The sequence below is a fragment of the Achroia grisella genome, unplaced genomic scaffold, assembly GCF_030625045.1.
Source record: "Achroia grisella isolate CSIRO2021 unplaced genomic scaffold, CSIRO_AGI_Agris_v1 utg782, whole genome shotgun sequence".
NCBI classification, from domain to species: domain Eukaryota; kingdom Metazoa; phylum Arthropoda; class Insecta; order Lepidoptera; family Pyralidae; genus Achroia; species Achroia grisella.
The window spans coordinates 6728752-6742190 of NW_026713022.1; the positions used below are offsets into that span (position 1 = coordinate 6728752).

General features: G+C 31.6%; 1 protein-coding gene across 1 annotated transcript in view; it reads left to right on the forward strand.

Annotated features, from left to right (window-relative positions):
- Positions 1 to 2580: 2580 nt before the first annotated feature.
- The window catches only part of LOC131851227 (scavenger receptor class B member 1-like), a 43902-nt gene continuing 33043 nt past the window's right edge, over positions 2581 to 13439 (forward strand). The window contains exon 1 of the mRNA XM_059201683.1: positions 2581 to 2965. Within this exon, the coding sequence (XP_059057666.1) occupies positions 2698 to 2965 (268 nt within the window). The 5' untranslated portion in view covers positions 2581 to 2697. The remainder of the gene's footprint in view (positions 2966 to 13439) is intronic.

The window sequence follows — 13439 nt, forward strand, 5'->3', positions numbered from 1 at the left end:
CTAATCACTACGACTGATTGCCTCTTATTAATTGTTTAACCAGTTGGTTGTGTACTTAATATTTTTTCTATTTGAGTATTTAATTGAATTAGTGCTAATTGGTAATTTGCATTCACACACTTAAACTTAAAAGTGTAAAGTAAGAATAAAATTATTTAAAAGAGCAACACGCAAGTTTAGTCCTCGTTCTTCTTGTCATGAGACAGCTTTCCGAATGAGCGGTAGATTAAAAAAAATGTGATGACTATTCAAAAGTGCTTCAATGTAAGTTTATTTGAATAATGATTTCTATTCTATTCATTCTTTCTTCATTCATTCATTCGATCTTTGGGGAAGGGCTTTTTTCAGCAGTGGACGTCTTCCAGGCTGAGATGATGATGATGATAATGATGATGATGATTGTTCATTCTATTCTTAACCTTAATAGTGTAACCATCCACGTCGCAGAAGTTGATCCGTTGGTGCCCATAGATTTGTATCATCCCTCTTTATCTATAAAAATGTTGTACCCGCTGTTATTGGTATTATTATAATTATTATATATTTTGATATTGTTATTTTAGATTTAGATTATATATAATTATTGTTTTGAATTAATAAATAATAATAAACTAATGCGTACCTCTTGCCTGTTGCGACTTAATATCGCCAATGGTTCCTTCAAAGTATCCAGCATGGAATTTTAAAAAAGCAAAGTTTCAACGACTGTATACTGAAATATCTAATTTAGACTGGACTAAAGTAATAAAAGAACAAAATGCTGATCAAGCTGTCGATACTTTTTATTCAATAACTAGCTGCACACGCGACTTCATCCGCGTGGAATATAAATTTATTTATCTAAAATAAAAGTAGCCTAAGTTACTCCTTATTACATCTGCTACCTGCCAAAAAAAGTCCCGTCAAAATCGGTCCAGCCATTCCAGAGATTAGCCGGAACAAATAGACAGACAGACAGACAAAAATTGTAAAAAATGTTATTTTGGTGTTTGTACCATATTTATATTCATATGCATGTAGTAAAAACGGTTATTTCAATATTACAAACAGACACTCCAATTTTATTTATATGTATAAATTAATAATGCTCTTGATAGATGTGTACCTCGTCATCAATATCAATTGCTGGACGTTCTCGTACGTATCCAGTATGGTTTAGCTTTGAATTATGTACTAACTATTCTCTTCAAAGTTTGTTATAAATTAGAAATTTAAACAGTTACTGTATCTAACCTTGAGTTGAGTTAACAAGCGTTCGTTAACCACAATATAATAACTTACACAACAAAAGTTATAGTAATTAATACGCACTGCAATGGTCTATGCAGTTTTTTTTTATATTTAGTAAGCATGACGTGTGATTTCTCTCGCTCACGTATTGTAAACACACGGAATGACAAAGTAGACTGCCACACTCACTACCCGTATTGAATTGAGAATATAAATGAAACTTGCTATTACCGGCGACTTGGTCTACTTTTATTGAGATGTTTATTGTTTATGTCCTCGTGATATTAATCTATTTTCACGTTAAATTTCATTAATATAAGTTTAGACGTTTAGTCATTAAAATGTAACACACAGACAGACATATTTTTGTATATTTCTTTCTTGTGTTATTTATATTGATATTCTAGTATAGAAATATGTATGTGAGAAAATCTAATTACATTAATTTAGCATAAGAGATTAAGATGTATTATGGTTATGAAAGCACCATTATTTTATCTAAACGTTACTGTGAAACACTTAAAATAATAATTATTTATTTACTTTAGTCAAATAATATGTAATAATAATATTTTACGCCAAATACAATTTAATTTCACACAACCAAAATTCACAAATAAAAAAAGTTCTATTCTTTTTTTTTAATTTTCAAACATTCCTTTTTTATTAAAATATTAGTTTTTTTCACTAATAAATTAATACGTTTATATGCAATCACTCGTACATATTTTTTTTATTACTTTTTATTTATATTTTAATTTATCAATTAATACCTAATGAATATGCATATATTAATATGTTATTGTTGGAGTTGCCACTCGTTTTTATTATGAATCCTTATGACTATCAGGTTAATTATAATAGCTACTGCATCGTTCGCGGATGCAACGTGCAGACGTGTTTTCCATGACTCATTGCAGCCCGCCGGTGTGCGCGATCTTGCGAAATTTATATAAGCACAAGATATCACCGGTTATATCTCATTTGATTCTTAAGCTGTCGATGCGTGCGGTCATCGGAGGTCACGCGATAACGACTTCAAACGAAACGCGTCGCGGGTACAAATCGTGCAGAAAAGAGTAAAAATTTATTTTTTTGTAAGAATTTTTTCGGCTTCGTTTCATGTCAATTGACATTTATACTAGTGATGGTTTAGTTATTTTTTATGATTCATTTAAACATGATGTAGTTAACTGTCATTAATATATATTGCTGAAACAATACCAATACATTTTTTGTTACAATAAACTACTTATGTGCTGTCAGTATTATTGTTTACGAAACTGCAATAAAAAGTGTACATAAATAGCGGAATGGAATTATAGCAAAGAAATGACAATAAATGAGTGCAATTAAAAACTAATAAACTAATTCAGTTCATACGAGTGTTACGTCAAAGTTACACGTTTATTTTTAAGTGGACAAACATTTTTGTTCTGTGCCTGACTTTAATTATTTTAAAAAAAAATGAAGGACATCGTTCAAATTTGGAACAGAGTGACGACTCGTCGATACTCAACAGTGAATACCACAGATCGGGAACTCTGCGATATATCGAGTAATCGATTAAAAAGAACAGATATCGATACATCCGCCATTGAAGCGAATTTGGCTGAATGCGAGGGTTTGAATAACAAATTCAATGATGATCTTGACTTCAGTCAGAGGAAAGATGCCATTATAAATCGATTATTTGAGAGGCGGAGAAAAGGTCAAGTAGCCAGACAACCAAAATGTAAGTAAATAAACTTTTTTCCATTCTACCCTTAATTTCACACAAAAATATTATTTATTGACAATAGACATTTATTTTATGTTTAATCTTCGGATTTTATTAACGGTTTCGAACATACTTAGTTTTATAGAAGTGTTGTGTCGTAAATATGTGACTATTTGGGTTGAGTGAATGAACTCATTGTTCTTTTTCTTATAATTATAATTCAACTCTTATCAATTTGTAAATATAACTGTGGAAAAAAATATTACGCACCTAATCTACATAAATACGCAGAAATGTATTTACTGCTAAAAAGTAATTATTTTTTATTATATAATAATAACCTTACTATGCTAATTGCTTGTAAAATAAACTGTCCCATTCGGAGACTGGGTGGGACAGATTATTAAGTTGTCCCAATTTGTTTACTAACATACAATAAGAGATTGTTACTAACAAGATGGACTATTGTTGTCTGAAAATAATTTATTAATTAAGTAATTAATAACAGGCTTCGCCCGCGGTTGCACTCGCGTTAAATTTCAGTATATAAATTTTAATAAAAAATATAGCCTATATGTTATTCTGATGTATGAGCTATATTACTATAAGGTTTCATCAAAATCTTTTCAGTAGTTTTTGCGTCAAAGAGTAACAAACATCCATCCATACTCACAAACTTTCACGTTTATAATATTAACAAGATATATTCCTGTAGTAGGTCCAATTTAGAGACTAATGATCTAAGAATAAAAACATATTAGTAGGTATTAGTTAAATAGTGTACAAGTTACGGTTAATATAAGCTTACGGTACGTTACTTAAAGCACTTGCGGTTTACCAAATAAAACGTCGCATATGAATAATTGTAGGTCATCGACCTGTTAATACGATCAATACCTAAGTATTAAGCATTATTTAGAGAAATCATTGTTTCTGAAATATAATAATAAATAATAATGCCATAAACATAAATAATAATTATAAATGGAAATAAAAATTTACAACACAAATTACAAATTATACTAAAAAAAGTTTTTTAATATAATATAATATATATGTATTTATATTTATTTTATTTATTTATTAAAACTTTAATGCACAAATACATAAATAAAGGTACACATGGCGGACTTAACACCTCGAGGCATTTTCTCCCAGTCAACCATTGGGCAAACAGAGATTCATGTTGGCGGTGCATTAACAAATTGAAATTATAATCTAAAAAAAATAAAATAATAAGAAGATCACTTTAATATGATTAAATATAAATACATATGCGAATATACTTATAAACTATAATACATAATATGAATAAATAATTATACATATATAAATATAACTACATACACGTACGTACCTACACACATACATACAAATACACATACAATTATAAATTTATACAAATCAACAGGGAAATTCAGATACATAGAGGTTATATAGTCGTAATTTAGCATCCCCTCCAAAGGAACACATTAAACAATTAAAACTTTTGCCGTATCAAATCGCGGCTCAAGTACTTAGTTAATATTATCATCCAATGACTTATTCAATACAACACAACAGTGAAACAACACAACACACAACACAACAAAAAAAACAAACAAATAAAATTAATTAAAAAAAAAAGTACCTTAGTAAATAATTTGACGGCCTCGATGGTCTAGTGGTTTAATACACTGCCTTACTTCCGGTGGTCGCGGGTTCGATTCCTCGCACATCACAAACATTTGTATTCGTGAGTATGATTGTTTATGTCAGTTTTTGAATTTTGAATTGAAATCTTTTTACTTGTTATAAGTAAAATTTGACGGCCTCTGTAGTATAGCGGTTTACTTTCGATGGTCGTGGGTTCAATTCCACGTACAGTACAAACATTTGTAGAAATAAATATAGATAGAGAGAATTGTATTCAAGAGTATGATTCTTATATGTCTGTGTATATTCTATATATATTATGTTTAGTTTTACAAGAAAAATAATTATCTAAGTATTTATATCAGTTATCAAGTACCCATAACTCAAGCTCTGCTTACCTTGGGATTAGATGGCGCTGTGTGAATTTTTGAGAGATATAATTATTTTTTTATTATTAAGTTACTCTTCAATCCGAAAACCTATTGTGAAAATCCATAATCGTTGTTTTCAACAAATTTATCGATTGAAGATAATGCATCATTAATTTATCGACAATGATCTTGATAAATCATTACACATGTCGAAACCAAATTTAATATTTCCACAAGATTCCGTTTTGTCCATGACTTAAATGGATTACGCAAAATTCAATGAAATATATAATCAATTTAGATATCTATATGTGTATATCTTCTAATACGGATGTATTAGAAGATATACACATATATGGATGGATATATAGTTGGATATATAGTTGGATGGATGGTATACATAGTTTTTTATGAATTACTAGCAGATTCGCGTAAACTCGTCTGCATCATAGTTACTTGACGTTTATCATTATAATTCGCTTAATTTACAAAATATCATTTCAAATTATAGCCTATATGTTATTCTTACGAATAAGCTATGTTACTGTAAAGTTTCATCAAAATCCGTTTAATAGTTTTTGTGTGACAGAGTAACAAACATCCGTACATCTATCCATCCATACTCAAAAACTTTCGCGTTCATAATACTAGTAAAATCGTATAAGCTATGTTACTGTAAGATTTCATCAAAATCCGTTGAGTAGTTTTTGTGTGACAGAGTAATAAACATCCGAACATCTATCCATCCATACTCAAAAACTTTCGCGTTCATAATACTAGTAAAATCGTATAAGCTATGTTACTGTAAGGTTTCATCAAAATCCGTTTAATAGTTTTTGTGTGACAGAGTAACAAACATCCGTACATCTATCGATCCATACTAACAATCTTTCGGGTTCATATATGTAATATTATGTTATGGTGATATTAGTAAGATAATGTAATGCAGTACCGAGGTAGAAAAAACTTTTTTCATACGCAAATGCTATAATAATGATGTGTATTTGCGTAAATTACTATAAATATTACAGTTAAATTACAAATTTGTATGCTAAGTAGTAGCAGAGTCTTGCGCATTCGCGACTGGGATCATTCGATTTAGTTCACAGCTCTCTTGAACACTAGTTCGCTCTTTTAGTTAGTTCGAACCCGACTCGATTCAGAGGAAAACAGTAGACTGGTCAACATCTATTATTTTTCCGGCAAATATGAGTTCTTGTTTTCTTTACCATAACATTTTGCGTTTTATCAGTTTTATTAAACGAACTAAAGAGCGAGAGATTTGCAAACTAATTTGTAGTTGGGAGTGCTCTTCAGATATAATTAATTCGCGTTTAATATTTATTTAGACAAATTAATAAATATAAAGATAATCTTCCATTTCTTTGTAATTTGCCGGCCCTGGTGGTTAGCGGTTTCTTTGTCCAACGGTCACGGGTTCGATTCCTCGCATAGTACAAACATTACACTATTCATGAGTATGATTATTTGTATTGATCTAGATGTTTCCTGTTTATATTATGTATATATTTACAAAAAAATAAGTATTTATATCAGTTGTCTAGTACCATAACACAAGCTCCGCTTAGCTAGGGAACAGATAATGTTGTGTGAATAGTCCAGGATTATTATTATTATAATTTCAATAAATTCAAAGAAGAATTAAATATATAAATAAACATTTAATCAAGCCACTGCCAATAGAAGGTTTCATTTTGATAGTTAATTGTTGTCTATTGTACGCGATATCATTAAAAGGTACATTTTAAATTATTATTTAATGATGTTGTTTGACCCTCTTTAATAAATATTTGTAAATCGATTCTCAAATACATTAATCGTTTAACCGGTTTTCAGTAATAGGTTAAGCATTTTATCAATAACTAAGATGGCGCCAATATTTTTTATTTTTAAATTACTACTAAACCATAGATAATAGATAATATTATGCGTTCAAAATTAAGGGAATTTTGGGGTAAAATTAAGAAATGAAAACAAAAATAGACACAAGTGTAGCTACGAATGTAGTACATGTAATAACATTTCGGATATTATTTTTTACAATTCAATATGATTTTAATAATTCCTATTTGTTTAATACCAGCTTAATACTTCAAAGTAGATTGTATCTAAAGACATAACTGCTTCTCTCTAAGTGACATAAAAATTAAGAACATCAACGGATGTGGTTTACAATTAGGTAATAAACCAATTATCACTCATTTCTTCTACATTAACAGTAAAACATTTGGTTTTATCGTTTTTTTTATTAAAAAATACAATATTTTAAATTTATTTCATGTATTACTCAAGTACATGAACAAGTTAATATGTAAAAATATATGAATGATTATCCAACTAGACATACAGTAATATTGTGTGTAAGTACGAGTATACAACTAGGCACCAACCACTGCTTTGCACGGATGCGTATTGTAGATATTGTTATTTTTTTTATTGAATACATCATCGCTGAGAGCTATATTTATTACATACATTGTTTATGTTTTACATACAAATAATCACATATTTAAACTTTTATAACTTTATTATAAGGTACGTATAGATCAAAATTCTTTATCTTTTACATAAAAATAATCACAGCTTTACACTTTTATAATTTCACTTTAGGTGTACGGCCAATTGATCTACCATAAGTAACACCTAGAGTAGATGCGTTTATCACACGTTACGACAAAGAAACGGTTCATTTAAAAACACGGAAAAGTATCTCTTGAGGTCGTTTTGTTGACGACAAAGCCTATAAACGTTTTAGTATGTAATTTATCTATTTACATGCGTACTGTTGAGGAAAACGTAATAATGAAATAATGATATAACTATTTTAATGGTGTCGTGTACCTTTATGTTTGATATCAGAGAAGCTATTGCGATAGAAGGAGCAAATGTGTAATTGATGGTAAAAGATAGTTAGATATAAATGTACAAGCTCATTTGAAACGATAAGAGCTGGTTTCTTGTCAGTTCTTCTCAGCTTGAAAGCACTCCGAACTGTACACTTGTTATAAGAAACTGTATTAGACTTGTATAATGTGGATAATTAAAGATATTTTGATTTAATTTCATTTGATTAATATTATATTACAATTTTGTATTTTCGATATTGATATTAGATGTTTTTTCATTATTTTATTTATTATTACTTTTATATTATTTAATAAACTTTTTGCATGCCAGATTCAGGCGCAATACGATTGTGCTATGTAAAAATATCAAAAAGTATTTACCGTGTTTGCATTTATTGCTTTTATTTGCATTATACAATAAAAAAATATTTACATTTACATATGGCATTAAAAATACATACAACCCTAAATAAAAAATATATTTTAAAACTCACCTAGCTAGTAACTTGAAACCCTAAATCCAGTGATTTGATACAATAATACAAATTATTAATTTTATCCAAGGAACTTAAGCATTAATTTTTTTATGAATTGACATTTTCATATTTAATTAGTTATTCCTCTGAACAAAGTCACATGCAAGAATACTGTAAAATATAGCTGTATAACGAAACTTTGGCTCTATGAACCGGTTATCGTGTTAGGTTATTATCGTTATAGGAGTATCGGAAAATCCTTTCTTAATGGAACCCACGTTGTTTGTAGTGTGTAAGTGTACATACTGCATATTTTTGGTATCCGCGCTCCAAGCCCCCAAGATACAGGTCTGACCTAGTTTGGGGACTACAGATAATAGAAATATATAAAAAATTGTATTGTAGTAAATATGTAAATGTTAATCTATATACACATGTACATGATAATCTATATAAAATAAATAAATAAATTGTCTGACAAAATAATACATCTACTTTTGCCTGTCAATCAGTGTCAACTTTTTGCTCTAAGTGTTCTATCACCAACACCAATATATTTTTTAAAAGCGATTTTAATTTACAAAACAATGTTTGCGGTGTCAGCTAGTATATTATAAATACACTATACACAAACTGCTATTGACCGAAGTATAATTACAAACACATCTTACAACTATCACAGTGTAATAAGGGCTTTATACATAAACACCGTCATTAGGACAGCTGATTTTCCGCTTCTATGGATACCTCTAGAACGGTGTGACGTAAATATTAATTATTTAAATACGTAGATCTGTATATTATACGTCATTATTATGTTCTAACAATTCCGTTGTATTATTCGTAATTTAACCAGAAATCTTGTGTTTAATTTGAATTGTAGAATCACCTTCCAGAAATGGTATTTCCGAACCGATACGATATTGAAATTAAATGTGTGGCGATAGGAACAGCGCACGGCAACACCGTTGCCTAGCGACACATGAGGTAGAAAAATAACAAAGCTGTCATCATCATCATCATCATCGCAGCCCGGAAGACGTCCACTGCTGGACATAGGCCTCCCCCAAAGATCTCCACGACGAATGGTCCTGCGCTGCTCGCATCCAATGCCTTCCCGCGATCTTGACCAGATCGTCGGTCCACCTTGCTGGAGGCCTTCCCACGCTGCGTCTTCCGGTCCGTGGTCGCCACTCGAGGACTTTACTGCCCCAACGGCCATCTGTCCTACGAGCTATGTGCCCTGCCCATTGCCACTTCAAAGCTGTCATAGCGGACCGAATCTCTTCTTTTCTTATATAATTTCCATTTATATTATTATTATCATTCACTACTGTAAATAATATAAGAATACACATATATATACAAAGCCACGACTGGTCTCATTCTATCATCACTTTTCCTGCTGCTGCCTATACTAGATGAACACTGGATATATAAGTAATAGCGGTAATAATCTAGCCGGGGGTATGGGAATTGTTAGTAATGTGGACTCATGATCCCATGACTAGCAATGTACCATGTCAGGTTGACCTCCACGCGGTTCCCCCTGGAAACCATCGTAATAAATTTCTGGTAAATATGTCAGGATGGGCTAACTGAACTGACCTCATGTTCATCTGATCATCCTCCACTGGTGCCCCGCCAGCGTAAACCGTTAGCGCAGGCGGGTGGACCATACCATTATCATCCATAAAAAAAAAACATTGTAGCCGCCAAAAATGGAACTAAAAGAATTTTTTCGTATCGGCTAGAATTGAACTTACGACCTTGGCAGTAATTGAAGTTTGTAATCTACTAAGCCGCGGCGCTCTCATTATCTAAAAGAATTATGAAAACATATTTATTTTAAACTATTCGCAATAAAGCACACGCTTCGTCATCTGATAAAAAGTTGGGATCAAAAGGCATCTCTTTATATGTCTCTGAATTTAAGAAAAGAACCTAAAACCCATTTGTAGATATATAACTAGGTATAACGAGACAATATTAACATTTACAGAATTAGAATTCAACATGAATATCAACGACCTCAGTGGTATAGCGGTTAACACACTGCTTTACTTCAGATGGTTGCGAGTTCGATTCCTCAACAATCAGATGGGTTATTTAAGTATTTTAAGTTGTAGCTTATTTCTACAATCGATAATAACACCGTATTGTGTTGTTTCCGTTAAATAAAACATTGGGCGTGATGAATCTGTATCAAGTGTCTGGATAATAATGTGCACACTTAAAACTCATCAATTTTGACAGTCTCGGTCGTCTAGTGGTTTAGCACACCACCCTTTGTCCGCAGGTTTGATTCCTCACATACGCAAACATTTGTATTCATGAGTATAATATTTAAATTGGTTTTTAAATATGTATATCATTTGTCTAGTATTCATAACACATGCTCTGCTATGCTAGCTTAGATAGCGCTGTTTGAATTGTCCTGGGTTATTTATTGTTTCCTAATAAGTATAATTGTAACATACAGCATGCCGTGGCGGTTCTCAGAATATGTATATACCGACCCTGCCCCATACATTGTTACTCTTGAACCTCGGATGTCAGAGAACATTCGTGGTAGAGGTTAAAACAATTGTAACTGTGGATTCGTTCACGCCATAGATAAACATTTAAACAGATACAGAAACCGTATTTTGTATGTCAATCATTATCTGCTTCTTCCTTATCCCATTTATTTGTGGTCGCCGTAATATCTTTTTCTCTCTTCAAGAAATCAATGTTTGCACCATGTGTGGTACCGAACCCTCGACCATCGTAGGTAAAGCGGTGTGCTACTTGCATTGCTATTTAATCTCTATACTCTGTAATTTCTCTGTCATATCCCGCTCTCCAACAGCTTACAAAAATAACTGTTAGGCTGCTGAAATAGAAATAATCTTTATTCAAATTAACTTAATATAAGCACTTGTGAATAGTCAAGTTTTTTTTATTCTACCGCTTATTCGGAATGCAGATTCATCACAAGAAGAATAAACAAGAAACTTGTGTGTTGCTCTTTTAAATAAATATTGAATTACTTATATTTAATTAAAAACAAGGATTAGGCATGCGACAATCAACATAGAAACCGCTACGCACTAAATCTCTGTTCAATCAGATAACATTGTCAGCGCTATGAATTTTAAGTTAGATATTTTCTACAAAAATATTATTATCATTTATAAATTCTTCAATTTTATAATAAGCTTTTTTACAAAGAAAATATTTTATAACACATTTGAATTTTTTTTCTGGCAAATTGACTACAGACTCTGGGAGTTTGAAGAAACAGATCATTTGGGACAATCGTATCCTCTACCTATATACATATTCTGTGACTGTGTTTCTGTTCCACATAATAATATAGTTAAATGAATAATGACCATTATAAGGAGGCTAGTTAAAATTATTTACACAGTTTTCCTTTAACCTCTACGACTTTTGTAATGATAGTTTTTCTCAAGTAGATTGTCATTCATTAACATAATCGTACATATACATGTTGGTATTGATTACACTGTATAGGGGACAAGGGGATCGTTAGTGATGTGGACTAACAATGTACAATGTCAGGTTGACCTTCGGTTCCCCCTAGAAACCATCATGATGAATTGGTGGTGAATTTGCCACGATGGGCTAACTTACCTGAGCTCATACTCATTTGAGCATGAGCTCAGGTCATGTAGTATCGTGGTCATTCTCCACGGGTGTCCTGCCAGCGCAAACCGTTAGCGCAGACGGAGGCACCATTTCATCATTATCATCCATTAAAAAAAATAAGTAGCATCTATGGCAAATCTATGCAAACGAAATATCTCCTTTGGAAAGTTTACACTCCATCCTGAGGAGATAAAAACCATGGCCCCTAAGAATATCCTTCAATTCTTGTCTTTGACGGAGCACAATAGATCTATGTAGGTCGCAGTGCTACAGCTCCATGCACCTGTCAATAGCGCAAACTACCCAATAAAAAATGTATATATATATGCTGTAAACGAGGGGAGGGGATGGTCAGTTCTGGGGACAATAGTCGTCAGCTCGACCTCTACACAGCCTCTCTGGAAATCATCAAGGTTAATTCCGGATGAATCCACGTGGGTTATCTAAGTACCTGATTGCGTCCTCATTTTTTAATATTTTACTATCGGCCTTCTAGTGGTGGTTTAACACACTGCTTTACGTCCGATGGTCGCGTTTTCGATTCTTCGCATGGTACAAACATTTGTATTCACGAGTATGATTGTTTGTATCGGTCTAGATGTTTCTATATTATAAAATACTTTGTATTTATGTAATATTATGTTATCTGTGTTCTATACAAATAATCATACTTATGAAGACAAATGTTTGTACCGAGCGAGGAATCGAACCTGTGTTCATCATAAATAAATGGGTGTGCTAAACCGCTAGACCTAAGACTTATAATTGGAAAATTATGTTAAATAAGGCCATTAAATTGACGTTATCGTCAATTTATACTTCTAACAATGTTGCCAGTTGCCACCTGATATCGCTATCAATATATACTTTGATGAACAATAACAATTAGATAACCCATCACGAACAGAACTAAATGTATGTCACGGACAACGATCCTGAATACTGCAAATTAACGATTTTATTAATCATCCTCAAATGAGATTAAAACTATTAATTGTGATTAAACTCCTTAACTAACATAAGCATATGTAGTACCTAGTGTTTTAAATTCGTTTAGACTATTTGTATACCAAATTTAATTTAAATCTATTGAGTAGTTTTGGTGTGAAAGCGCGAGACAGACAGTATTACTTCCGCATTTTCAATATTAGTAAGAATTAAAATAAACTACTCACATATTAAAATAAGAACTCATTCTGCAAGTGAGGTGTCATAAACTCAGTCCCTTGACCATCACCTTGACCGGACATCTAATAGTTTATGGTAAATCATGGATTATCATACATTAACATCCGGCAGGTGTCAAGGTGGTAATATTGTATAATAATTTAGGAAATACCTAAAAAAACGTGTTTTAACGGCCCTGTTCGAACAAACCGTATTGAAATGAAAGCGGTTTTATGACATCAATAGAACGCTAAAAATTATATTTGTGAACATAAAGTCATAAATATAGTATATAATAAGTCAGAATAACAATAAATTC